Raw genomic sequence first — 13,815 nt, 5'->3', positions numbered from 1 at the left:
CCATTTGTGACTGGAATTTCAGATCCGGGCAGGCAGCTGTCTGTTGGAGCAAACTTGCTGTGCAGCAGGTCCAGAGAGGGCCCAGAAGTTGCTGAGGGGACTGGAGCACCTCCCCTCTGGAGCCAGGCTGGGAGAGCTGGGGCTGCTCAGCCGGGAGAGGAGAAGGTTGTGTGGAGAGCTCACAGCTCCTTCCAGGGTCTGAAGGGATACAGGGAAACTGGAGAGGGACCCTGCAGCAGGAACTGGAGGGACAGGACACAGGGAATGGCTTCCCAGTGCCAGAGGGCAGGGATAGATGGGAGATTGGGAAGGAATTGTTCCCTGGTAGGGTGGGCAGGCCCTGGCACAGGGTGCCCAGAGCAGCTGGGGCTGCCCCTGGATCCCTGGCAGTGTCCAAGGCCAGGCTGGACATTGGGGCTTGGAGCAGCCTGGGACAGTGGGAGGTGTCCCTGCCCATGGCAGGGGTGGGATTGGATAGGCTTTGAGGTCCCTTCCCACCCAAACCATTCTGGGATCCTGGGATTCCTGAGCCTGCCCTGAGCTCCAGTTTTATCCCAGGAGCTGGGAATGTTTTTTTGAAGAACTCTTGCAGTAAAAAGTGACTCGCAGCCCATAATACCCTTTGATGACACCTGAATAACCCAGGTTATCTTTGTGTCCCTGTGAACTGTTCGGGATTATCTGGTTTCCCTTTCCAAAGCACAGCTCCCTTCCTGGGAAATTGTCTGCACCCTGTTTTAAGAAGCTCTTAAAACCTTTTGGGGACAGCACAGGCAGTTATTTATTTTCTTCAGTGTCAAAAATGAAATGAAAACAACACCAGAACTTTCTGATTCAGCTCTGAGACTCAAATATTCGGGAGCAGGACTGGTGTTGATTCCTGAGTTTTTCAGGGATTGTCGCACTCTGCAAACTGTGCTTTGTGTTTGGTTTGTTGGCAGGGATGCAAGCTGGAACTGGCAGGTGTCACAGGACCTCATTTCCCAGTGACACGGGATATCTTTAGGGTACAAGGCAGCACAGAGCAATGGTGCCCCTTGTAAAACAAAAAACTGCTGGATGTGGATGCTGGAATTGCAGAAGGATTGAGAATTAGTGGCTTTAGAGTGGATTAGTATTGATCTTTGCTTGTCTAATTATCATGATCTGGTTGATTCCAGTGCTGTTCCCGAGCTGGTTTACAAACTTCCTTCCTGTGTATCTAGGGAAAGGTCACAGTTGAGCAGTTTTACAGAATAAAGCTGCAGACTCTGCTACAAAATCAAAAATAAATACAAAATACAGAGAAAGAGAGAGAGCAGATGGCATGAGCAGAAAGGGAGATGAAAGTGCCACTGTGCCTTGAGCTGAGCTGCAGAGCCTGGCAGCTCTGCCAGAGGATCACCAGCACTGCTTGGAGCCCTCTTCATACCCAGGGAGGCTTTGATTGATCTTTCTCCGTGTCTTAAAGTGACGTCCAGAGCAGACAGCAGTCAAGTGGATGAAGGCAGAGATTGATGTTTATTCACTGGCTCTCCCTTTTGCATTGTTGCATCATTTGGGGCAAATTAATTGGTCTCTTTACCTCCCACCTTCTTTGTTTGGATTGTAAATTATTCTGGAGGCATCTAAACACTGCTGTGCTCTCCATATCGAACAGCAAAGGGCAGCTGAGGGCTCTGAGAGCCAGAAAATACAGCGTGGAGCAGTTGATTTACAATAAGTGAGGGATAAAATACAGTTCCTTCCTAACGACTGTGAGAGATCCCCTCCTAAAGTCCATCAGAGGGGATCTGCTGCATCCTTGGCTCTTCTGGTGAGGACTGGCAAGAGGAGGCCAGGTGGGATTTGGGATGTTCCTCATCCCAGCATTCACTCCCTCTCAGAAGCAGAGCAACAGCAAGGGCACCTTCTCACTCTCTACAACTGCCTGGGAAAAGGTTGGAGCCAGGCGGGTCGGGCTCTGCTCGAAGGGAACAGGGACAGGACAAGGGGAAAGGGCCTCAGGCTGGGCCAGGGGAGGTTCAGCTTGGACAGCAGCAGGAATTTCCCCATGGAAAGGGTGCTCAGGCCTTGGCAGGGGCTGCCTGGGGCAAGGGTGGAGTGCCCATCCTTGGAAGAGCTCAAAATAGGTGTGGATGTGGCGCTTGGGGACGGGCTTAGTGGGGAACAGGGTGGTGCTGGGTTCCCAGTTGGACACAATGGCCTTTGAGGGCTTTTCCAATCTTAATGACTCCGATCAGCCCTGTATGGTCCCAGTGCATGGTCCCAGTGCTCCAGCTGGATCTTCCCTGTGGAGCCCTGGAGCTGAGCTGCATTAGCAGTGTGGGTCCTTGTCTGTCCTTGCCACGGATATTAAGGATGACTCTGGAAGAGCTGACAGGAGCAGTGCCTGACAAACAGGGTTTTCTAAGCCAAGAATTGTTCCTCAAAAACACAGAGTGTGGAGAAAAGAGGCAAAAATCCCAAAGAATCCAAGTGCTGGAGCGTGTGGGCATTTAATTGGAGATGGCTGGGCCACCTCGGAGCCCAGCTGACCTTTGGTGCCAGGGAAGGCCACGGCTGATGCTGCTCTTGTCACCACATCTTCCGCAGGGTGTTGGCTGTCATTCGGATTCTGCTGGTTCTCCAAAGAACTGATGGAAGACATGGACACTTCCAGTGTCTCCAGCCCCTGTGTGGGAGCAGGGACACAGCGGGGTGGGGACAGGGAGACGTTTCCATCCCTGCCCCAAACAGGCTGTGGCAATTCACACAGTTTATTGAAGTTTTGAATGCTGGCTTTGATCTCATGCTGCTCTCTGCCAGCAAAACAATCTTTGGCAAGAGAACCACAGAATTCCAGAGTGGTTTGGGTTGGAAGGGACCTTAAAGCCTTGAAGCTCATCTCATTCCACCCCTGCCATGGACAGGGATACCTTCCACTATCCCAGGCTGCTCCAAGCCCTGTCCAGCATCTCTGGGACACTTCCAGGGATCCAGGGGCAGCCACAGCTTCTCTGGACAACCAATTAAAAAAAAAGTTAACACCCAATAAACCAAATAAATCAATTTTTTTGGAAAATCAAATCTGCTGTAAAGAGCCCCTTTCCCAAGCTCTTCTTTCTTCTGTCCTGACTTCCCTCAGATCACCTCTGCATCAAGGAATTAATCCAGAAGTTTCCATTACCTCCCAACGACTTATGGCAGCACTTTCATTTCTTAATTAATAGATATTAATTAGTAGTGCTACGAAACAGCGGAGAGCAGATGTGACTGGAACCTCATCTGAATATAAAGATGTATTTTTAGCAAGCCTGTCCTCTTAATGAGCACGTCCTCAATTTAAAACAGTAAAAGTTGAAAGGGATTTGGGGTCTTTTTGGTGTTGTGTTAATTAATAAATTCCACATCCTCTGCAAGGGGAAGGTCAGTGCTGGCAGAAAAGTGCTGCTGGAGCAGGGAATGGAATGGGAACCTGGAGCAGCATCATTGCTTCCTAATTGGTGCCTGTGGGCACATTAACCAGGTGTTCAGCCATAGCAGAGCAGGAGAAAAGGGGAATTTTGCAAACTTACAGCTTCTGTTAGTGTTGCGTTACGGCTCCCCAACCTGTCGGAAAAGATGTGTCCAGTTGCCCAGCAATCCGAGGTTTTACAGGGAAATATGGGAAGCTGTGAATTCCAGGCTGTAACTCGATGTAAATGTAGTGTGGAATTTTATTTAATTTTATTCCTCTCCCAGAAGCAGCACTGCTGTGGAAATGTGTTCTGCCTAAAAGGGGAGATCTGGGGACATGTGGATTTCGGTCTCCGTAGAAGAGACCTTGTAATCTTTTCCACCCAATTAAATCCTTCCATATTGGAGGCAAATACCATCCAAGCAAAAGGATTTCACAAAACAAAACCATGGAGCTGTATCAGGAGTCAGTTATTCCAAGAGATTTTCCCCAGTTCTCTGGTTTCCTGCTGCTCACTCGGACACTTTTCCTCACTGGGAAATAGGGAATGGGGAAACCTGCACAGCGACAGTGAGGGTAGGGGTGGCACTCCTATGGTGTGGAATCTGTGTAATTTGGTGCTTCCTTCAGAAAGGTGGGAAAAGCATCCACAGTGCCCTGGATTGGAGCTCAGGAATTGGAAGGAGTGGTCCTTTCCAACTCGGGCTATTCCATGGTTCTCAATATCTATGAATGGCTGAGGCCTCGGAGAATCAGAGAATTCCAGAATGGTTTGGGTTGGGAGGGACCTTAAAGCCCATCCAGTGCCACCCCTGCCATGGGCAGGGACACCTCCCACTGTCCCAGGCTGCTCCAAGCCCCAATGTCCAGCCTGGCCTTGGGCACTGCCAGGATATCAGTTCTGCCTTAGATGCTTTTCCCTCAGGCTGCTCCTGAGCTGCAGTTCTTTAAACCTCTGTTGACTGAAGTTTCCCTTTTCCCCTCCTAGCAGAGCTCCCTGGGATTTTCCCTTGTTAGGGATCATTTTTTCCCCTCAGAGTCATTTCCCCCTTCTCGTCACAGAGTCCATGGGGGGTTATTTTTGTCCCTCAAAAGTGTTTTGTCCCTCAAAATGTTTTGTTTAATGCTGATAGATTCAGAGCATCCATTTGAGTCATCCTCTTCCCAGCATACCCAGGTCCTACCACTGCTTTTCCCACCTTTCCCAGAATGGAATTTGCATCTTATCAAGGAAAGACCACGGGCAACCTTTTAGTTGCAGCATTTTTGAGACGTGGGGATAAAAGCAGTCGATGTTTTCCTCACACTTAAGCTGGATACATTTGGAATTTGCAGCTCACATCAGTGGCAGCTTGGATTCGGGAAAATATGTGTGATTTTCGTTTTGGAATCACTGGCTTAGAGTGATTTTCTGCTGGTACTTTATTTGGTTTGTAATAAGAAATAGCAAATATGGTCATAAAGTTAAATTAAATTATTTCTCCAGCAGGTATGAAGAGGGATTTGCCATGGAAAAATTAGGGAGTGATGATTACCAGATGATTACATGAAAAAGATCCTTTTTCCCCTATTTTTCCTTGTGTTAGTAGTGCTGCATTGCATTTTCTTAAAATCCTGTGCTTCTTTATACCAAATGAAAAGGAAACTGGAATTTTAGGAATTATTTTTCAATGAAATGTTATGGTGAGATGTTTCCTGGGGAAGAGGAAAGCACAGGGAGCCAGATCCAGGCAGGGAATCTGTGCTTGGAGAGGCTGAGGGTCAGAGCTCCCAACACCATGTTAATGAAATGTAGGAATAAATCACTCTGGGGGAGTGGATGTGGAATTGAAATGATCCATAATTTTAGTATTAAACCCTCTTGGCTTCCAGCAATGTGTTGTCCTTCCAGCCGTGTTATCCTTGGAATTTATCCCATCAGTCTGGCCAATCCAGGTGTGTGACTGTGCCCTACGTCATGCTTGGGGGGAATTTTTTCCCCTCTTTTTTTTTGGCTTCTGCAGAATCCTGACAGGAATATTCCTTCACGCCCTCAGGTTGAATTTGGGAAGATTGGAGGGATAAGATGAACACAGAGAGATCAGGAGAGCAAAACCTGACATTTGGGTTAAAAAACAATAGGTTAAGATGGGATCACTGGAGCAGTGTCCAGACTCTCCTGTCATTTGTTTTGGGGATAAATACCATGGGAAGGTCAGAGTGCCTCCAAGCAGTCTGGGAATTGAGACAGAAAGGCAGGATATCAAGGCCAGGAAGGAATATGTGACACCCTGAAGATAAACTGCTTGATAAATACGTCTAATTAAGACAAAAATATTCTTTTCCAGAAGAAAAAAGTTACCATTTTCTGGGACAGGCTGTTCAGGTAGTTACTAGGAAAGCAAAAACTTGATAAAAGGGTGGATTGTTGCTCTAAAATGTGTCCAGGTCTATCTTTTTTTGAACAAGGGCAGGAAGCCAGGGTAGTTTTAATGTGCTGGTGAAAGGATTAAAAGAGCTGCCATGGGGATCATGGAATTCCAGAGTGGTTTGGGTTGGAAGGAACCTTAAAGCCCATCCAGTGCCATCCCTGCCATGGGCAGGGACACCTCCCACTGTCCCAGGCTGCTCCAAGCCCCAATGTCCAGCCTGGCCTTGGGCACTGCCAGGGATCCAGGGGCAGCCACAGCTTCTCTAACCCTCTCACCACCCTAAGAATAAAAATACCCTCGATGTTAATCAAGTTGAGGCAAGCAATGTAATTAAGCAGCACCAAAACTTAATTTCTGAGGGGTTTTTATGGACCTCCATCAAGTAAAACATAAATATATGAAAATATTTTGTATTATAATATTCTACAGAAACAGATGTAAAGTATAATGTTCACAAAGTCAAGCTGACTGAAGTGGCTCATATGGAGTCCATACACAGCCCACTATTAAGCTTCAGCACTAAACCAATCTTCCAAATTATTATTGGGTTTGCTGGCTTGAAATGTAATTTTTTATTAAATCTCGTGTTCATGCTTTTGGAGATAGGCAAGTTTCATGGTGAATTTAAAGCATATTGGCTATCAGGCAAATTGAAAACGGGCTGGGAGTGATGTGTTTAGCACGGGGAAAAAGAAAGCAAGAAAAGTAGAGAGGAAAAGTTAAAATTTCACTTGGACAGTTCCCATAGTTGTGCCCTGCAATGTATTTGAGACATGCTCAGTCTCCCTTTCCCACTCTGCTCGAGACACAGATAACTAAGACATAACAAATTCAAAGATTTTTTTTAAATTTGTATTTAATGTCAGTATTTTTTGTGCACAAATATTGACTTTATCTTAAGCCTGTTCTTCTTTGTGGTTACTTTGTTTATTTCCTGAGGGACAAACCCATTTTGTGGTTTCATACTCAAAGAAAACAGTGAGGTCTCTCCTGGTCTCCATCCCATCCTGGATGCTCCCAAGATACCATTTTCCTGTGGAAAAGTTGAAGTGAATTAAGTGGCCGAAATATCACATTGCTGTGATGGTTATGGAAAAAAATTCCATGGAAATGGATGAAACAATGGTCTGGGAATAGATTAAAATTGTCCTGGGCAAAGGGTGGTTGTGTGGAGAAGGAAAGATTAGAACTCTGGATAAGGCTGAGGTGGGATGGGGATTAAAGTGGATGTTAATTGTGGTTTATCCCTAAGATTTATGGGATGCAGGTGGATTATCATTTATTGCAAGGGACCTTCTTACATCCAGGGATGGGATGGATGTGGATCCTGGGCGTGTGAGTCTTGGGGAGGAATCAGAAATCACAGATTGGAGAAGTGGTGAGTTCAGAAGCTCAGAAAGGAACCATTTCATTGGAAATATTTCAAATATTTCAAAGCAATTCCAGGGCAGGGAACAGAGCTGGGAAGGGGCTGGAGCCCCAGGAGCGGCTGAGGGAGCTGGGAAAGGGGCTGAGCCTGGAGCAAAGGAGGCTCAGGGGGGACCTTGTGGCTCTGCACAAGTCCCTGACAGGAGGGGGCAGCCGGGGGGGTCGGGCTCTGCTGCCAGGGAACAGGGACAGGACAAGGGGAAACGGCCTCAGGCTGGGCCAGGGGAGGCTCAGCTTGGACAGCAGCAGGAATTTCTGCATGGAAAGGGTGCTCAGGCCTTGGCAGGGGCTGCCCAGGGAGGTGTTGGAGCACCCATCCCTGGAGGTGTTCAGAAGGTGTGTGGAGGTGGCACCTGGGGACACAGTTAGTGGTGAGCGGGGTGCTGCTGGTTGATGGTTGGACTCGATGACCTTGGAGGTTTTTCCAACTTCAACAACTCTGGTTCCATGGAATCAGCACTGGGCTGGAAGGCAGGGACACACCAGCCCCACCTGGGTGACAGTGACACACCAATCCCTTCACCCTCCCTGCCCCCCCCAGTGGTGTTGAGCTCGCAGCAATTCCCTCCCCTCCCCTCCCCTCCCCTCCCTTCCCTTCCCCTTCCCTTCCCCTCCCCTCCCCTCCCCTCCCCTCCCCTCCCCTCCCCTCCCCTCCCCTCCCCTCCCTTCCCTCCCCTCCCCTCCCCTCCCCTCCCCTCCCCTCCCCTCCCCTCCCCTCCCCTCCCCTCCCCTCCCCTCCCCTCCCTTCCCCTCCCCTCCCCTCCCCTCCCCTCCCCTCCCCTCCCCTCCCCTCCCTTCCCTCCCCGCCCCTCCCCTCCCCTCCCCTCCCTTCCCCTCCCCTCCCCTCCCCTCCCCTCCCTTCCCCTCCCTTCCCCTCCCCTCCCCTTCCCTTCCCTTCCCTTCCCCTCCCTTCCCCTCCCTTCCCCTCCCCTCCCCTCCCCTCCCCTCCCCTCCCCTCCCCTCCCTTCCCTCCCCTCCCCTCCCCTCCCCTCCCCTCCCCTCCCCTCCCCTCCCCTCCCCTCCCTTCCCCTCCCCTCCCCTCCCCTCCCCTCTCCTCCCCTCCCCTCCCCTCCCCTCCCCTCCCCTCCCCTGGGGGTTTTCCAATCCTTTTCTGGGTGCTTTGGGCTGGATTCTCATGCTCTCCTCTTCCCACAGAAATTCCAGCTTTTATCATGCAGTAATGCAGAATTATGGCATAAAACCACCTTTGTCTGTGCCCTAAAACACTTCCAAATAATATGTCAGGAAAAAAGCGCCATTTTCCATCTTAGTGATTCAAACATTGGAAAATAAGGAATTTATTCCCTGAGAAAGGGGTCTGCCCCCTTCCTCCAGGGCAAACACAAAACCTCTTGCTAATTGTTACTGATTTGTCAGTCCATTGGATTCAGCACTGGCAGAGGGAGCTACAAGGCCATTCCCACTGCAGGAATATCCTGGAATTGCGCTGGGAATTAAGTGTGGGGTTTTTGTTCCACTCCCACCCCTTCAGAAGATTAAGAAAACAACATCATCTGTAAAGCAGCATGAAAAGGGTATTTTCCTCTCTGACCTCATCAAAAGAACTCCAGCTTTAAATGCCTCCAGCCTTGGCAGCTTTTTTTCCCCTGTCTTTCTCTGCCTTTTGGCAGCTTTTTAATCCCTAAGATTAACATTTGCATTGGTAAAATGTGCATTAAAAAGCTTTTCATAGCAATGGTTTTAGAGCTCAAGGAGCAACAAGGAATTTTATTCCAACCGCTGATGCGGGACGGTGGGAGCAGAGGGATCTGCTCCGTGTACGTGCGTTTGAGTAAAATGGGATTTTTCCATCTGTGAGAAAAAGAGGAGCTCACTGTTATATTGCATGATCCAAAACTTCATTCCACGTATTCAGTATCTCGAAATTGCTCTAGGATGTTCAAAGCAATATTCATTGTTTGTGAGGCAGAGTTCAAGGGAAGATTGGCCACTTGTTGATGGGAAAAGTTTGGGTTCAATAGTTGGGATTGTATCCTGGGGTTCCAACTTTCATATAATCATGGAATATCCTGAGTTGGAAGGGACACGCTAGGATCATCCAGTCCAACACTTGGCCCCGCACAGACACCCCAGCAATCCCACCTTGTCCCTGAGAGCATTGTCCCAATGCTCCTGGAGCTCGGGCAGCCTTGGGGCCTTGCCCATTCCCTGCCCTTAGAATGGGAAAATGTGGTGTGGGATGGAGGATTTGAAAACCACCTGGAACATGAAAGGGGAAAGTGATCAAATATTCATGGAATCCTAGAATTATTTAAGCCTGAAAAGATCCCTGAGATCATCAAATGCAGCTGTTCCCCCAACACTGGCAGGGCCACCACTAGACCATGTCCCCAGGTGCCATTTGGTCCTCCAGTACGTCCATGATATTCCCTGGAATTAAGCATAGATATTGTCTGGAATTTTGAAGATCAGTGCACAACTGATCTTCAAAATCAGGAGCTTCTCGGAGCAGATCCTCATCTGGTGTTTATCTTGTTATCTATCAATGAGTGTAGTTTTTTAAAATTGAAAATATCTGCGTAATGCATTAATAAAACCCCATCTGTGTTCATGGATGAGTGCCAAAAATTCCTTTTGAATTTATTTTGAAGAGTTTGAAGCATGAATTAAATCTTTGTTTGCCATGAGGAAAATCTGAGGAGGATTGGAGATGAGCTCAAACCTCTCACCTCTCCTTGTTGAAATTGTTTGGATTGCTGGTTTAAAGACATCAGCACAGAGTCATGGAATGGTTTGGGTTCAAAGGGCCTCAAAGCCCATCCAGTGCCACCCCTGCCATGGGCAGGGACACCTTCCACTGTCCCAGGCTGCTCCAAGCCCCAATGTCCAACCTGGCCTTGGGCACTGCCAGGGATCCAGGGGCAGCCCCAGCTGCTCTGGGCACCCTGTGCCAGGGCCTGCCCACCCTCACAGTGTTTGGGTAGCCTTGGGTTGCAGTTCATTTCCTGAAAAGCATCTCGGGTTTTAGTACCAAAATGTGTTCCCAGGAAAATTTTTGGATCTTTGTGAAGAGTGGAAATTCCCATGGAGGTAGCCCCAAAGTGATTCCTGCTTAAAGCATGGAATTTTACCCATGAATGAATTTTCCTGTGGTTTTCTGACAGATTACTGAGTTTTCTTAGTAGACCTGAATATATTCAAGATATGTTATAAAAGAGATTTATAGATCTGTATAAAATATATATAAAAGATCTATTTTGTCTTTTACTTCCAATTTTTCAGGCTGGGGTGGTTCTTGTTTCTCCTCATTATTCCCTGCTTTCCCATTTCTCACATCCAAGAAGCATTAGATCTTTACGTTGCCACCTCTTGTCTATTGAACTTCTCAGTGGGTTTTGCATTTTCAAAGGTTGAACATTTTCCTTTTGAATATGATTTTCCCTAATAACAGATCCTTTGGCAGCCTAATAGATGGTGGAAATACTAAGGCGAGGAATAATTGTCAATAATCTGCTGTTCAGGAATGTCACACAAATCCTTCTGTTCCCCTCTGCAGACCCCCCCCAGTGAGTGAAAGTGCCCCGAAGGGAACCGTGGTCACCGTTGTCACCGCGGCCGCCTTGAACCAGACAGTCGTGTACTCCATTGTGTCAGGGAATGAAGAGGGTAAGTGGAATAATAATAATAATAATAATAATAATAATAATAATATTTCAGCCTTGTGGTTATGCCAGGCCTGGTGGGTGCACCAGAGGTCTGCAAGAAAGTGTGGAGAAGTGAAGCTGCTGAGGTGAATCACAGAATCGTTAAGGCTGGAAAAGACCTCTAAGATCATCGAGGTGAAATCCCACCTCAACTGCACAAGCAGGAGGGAATTTCAGTGCTGGAGCCTACAAGAAACCTGGAGAGGGACTTCTTATAAGAGCATGTAGTGACAGGGCTAGGGGGAATGGCTTCAAGCTGGAACAGAGAAGTTTAGATGGGATATTGGGAAGGAATTGTTCCCTAGGAGGGTGGGCAGGCCCTGGCACAGGGTGCCCAGAGCAGCTGGGGCTGCCCCTGGATCCCTGGCAGTGTCCAAGGCCAGGCTGGACACTGGGGCTTGGAGCAGCCTGGGACAGTGGGAGGTGTCCCTGCCCATGGCAGGGGTGGCACTGGATGGGCTTTAAGGTCCTTTCCAACCCAAACTATTCTATCATTCTACAACTGCCGTTATCAAACCTTTGGAGATCAGCTAAAGCTCAGATTAATTAGCAGGATTACAAGAAAAAAATACTCACTGATGTGAACATTCCCGTGGGTGCCACGTGGTGTAAGCCCATGGCACAGCAAAATAAAAATAGGAATAGCTTTGATGGAGTTATACTTGCTTAAAAATCTGGTTTAAGGGATTGCAGGCTTGGCCATGCTGTAACAAATACTGGATTAGAGCCTGATATCCAAGCAAAACATCCTGCTGGGATACTCTCTGTGATCCACCTGGATATCCTGACAAAATAATACAGAATTCTTGGGAAGGATGTAAAGAATTCCCCATCCCATCCTCCTTTTTGTGAGTGTGGGCTCTTTGTCTTGTCCCGTCTTCCTACTTGTCCTCAAGTCCTGTGCAGGGAGTTGCACTCCGTGATCCTTGCGGGTCCCTTCCAGCTCAGGATATTCCATGATTCTGTGACTCTGGGTTGGTTATCCCAGCAGCAGGTTGGATCCAGCTGATTTGCTCCTTAAAATATCTTCAAAGAGGAGCTATGTGGGCTTTTCCAGGCCCGAAGGAGGAGGGGAGGCAGGGAGGAAATGACTTGCTTGGATTGTGTCATCCCCAAAATAAAAGCCTTGGGTATTGAAAATCCCCGTTTCTGCATCCCAGAAAATTCCTGTGTTTTTTCTGGCTTCCAGATGTGTTTGCCATTAACAACAGAACGGGAGTGATCTCCGTGAAGAAGCCTCTGGATTATGAACGTGTCCAAAGTTATGAGCTGCGAGTGCAGGCAGACTCTCTGCAGGTGGTGAGATCCAACCTGCGGGTCCCCTCCAAAAGTAAGTGTCAAAAATCCTTCCTTTTCCACCTTTTTTACACAGATATTGCTGGGATCTGCTGAGAATGTTGAAACTGCACTCCAGTGACCTTTCTGGATTTTAGGGCTGTGATGGTGGTGATGGGATCACAGCCCGTGGTGCATTTTTGGGTCTCTCTGCCTGACTTGCCCAGAGCAGCTGTGGCTGCCCCTGGATCCCTGGCAGTGTCCAAGGCCAGGCTGGACATTGAGGCTTGGAGCAGCCTAGGACAGTGGAAGGTGTCCCTGCCCATGGCAGGGGTGGCACTGGATGGGATTTAGGGATCCCTTCCAACCCAAACCATCCTGGGATTCTGTGATTCCATGTTAGTTGAAGGGGCTGAAGTATTTGGGAACACTCCATAAAACTTGGGAATGGCCTGAGGCACTGTACAAGGGTGGCAATTCCAATACCTTCACCAGGGTTTCTTTCCAATGCTACCCACAGAACCAGCAGAAGGTTTTGGGATTTTGAGCCTGGATTATCATGGCTATTTCTTTTTCCTTGAGTAAGAATGGAGTATGTGGGGTGTGACACATCGGGGTTAAGCAGTGGTCAGGAGCTTGGCTTTGTTAGGAGCAGGGTGAGATCCTGTGCTGGTTTAGCCACCATCAAGGATGTACCTGGCAGGGGACAGAAAGACAGAGCTGCCTGCTTTTCCCTGTGCCTGGGAGAAATCCAGGTCAGGTTATATCCATAAAAATCCAGCCAAGGAATGCCCAGGGAGCAGATTAGCTTTCCATGCAGCACAAAGCCTTCTCCAAACCTTTCTCTGAGATCGCTGAAGACATGAGGGAATCAGCAGGTCCTGCCCTTCATTCCCTCTTCTGACTCACACTCTGCACTGGAGCAGCTCTCCCAGCTGAACAGCAGTTCCAAAAAAGTGATGGCTGAGTTATTTTATTCCAGAATGCTGGATAATGACTGGAGTTTGACTTCAGGCCAGCTTACAGGAAGACAAGCTGGGTGTGTTTGGCTCTCTGGGAGTACACAACATATATATTCCTTGGAATGTGCACTGTGCTGCACGGATGGCTAAAGAATTTGATAAATGTATATATTTAAAATACTTTAGAAGTATCTGGCCAGCTGAATCACTTATGATTTTGTAATGGAGATCCCTTGACCTTTGGGTTTGATTCCTGCATTTATACAATTAATTCCTTTCCATTTTCTCAGCACTTTGTTCATTTTTGAGGAGTTTTAATCAGGTTAAACACTACTTCTGAGTTTCAGGGCACTGAATTGATGAGCTGCAGTGGGAGGAGATGGGGCACAATGAACACATCACTGTGGGCTTTGCTGAGGTTGAGCTGATGAACCATTTTGGAGCTGGGTGACTCGGAATGCAAAGCCCCAGGATGGTGTGACACTGAATTAATATGGAGCTGGGACACCTGGTGGCAATGACCTGCTGCCAGTTCTGGTCTTGGATACTCCTGAATTGGTGGAATTTGTTCTGCAATTTGTCGGTGACCTACTCTGGACCTACAGGGATTTCTGGGCCCCTCACTTTGAGATACACATTGAGTGTGTCCAGGGCAG

General features: G+C 48.2%; 1 protein-coding gene across 19 annotated transcripts in view; it reads left to right on the top strand.

The window, feature by feature from the left end:
• Nucleotides 1–13,815, top strand: part of PCDH15 (protocadherin related 15) — a 684,600-nt gene that overhangs the window by 609,549 nt on the left and 61,236 nt on the right. For all 19 annotated transcript variants that reach the window (XM_032115593.1, XM_032115587.1, XM_032115586.1 and 16 more), the window contains 2 exons: nt 10,775–10,884; nt 12,112–12,252. In XM_032115593.1, the coding sequence (XP_031971484.1) occupies nt 10,775–10,884; nt 12,112–12,252 (251 nt within the window). The remainder of the gene's footprint in view (nt 1–10,774; nt 10,885–12,111; nt 12,253–13,815) is intronic.

The sequence above is a fragment of the Corvus moneduloides genome, chromosome 8 (assembly GCF_009650955.1).
Source record: "Corvus moneduloides isolate bCorMon1 chromosome 8, bCorMon1.pri, whole genome shotgun sequence".
In the NCBI taxonomy this organism is placed as follows: Eukaryota; Metazoa; Chordata; class Aves; order Passeriformes; family Corvidae; genus Corvus; species Corvus moneduloides.
The sequence above is the reverse complement of the archived record's forward strand: the minus strand, read 5'-3'. Positions and strand labels throughout refer to the sequence as shown.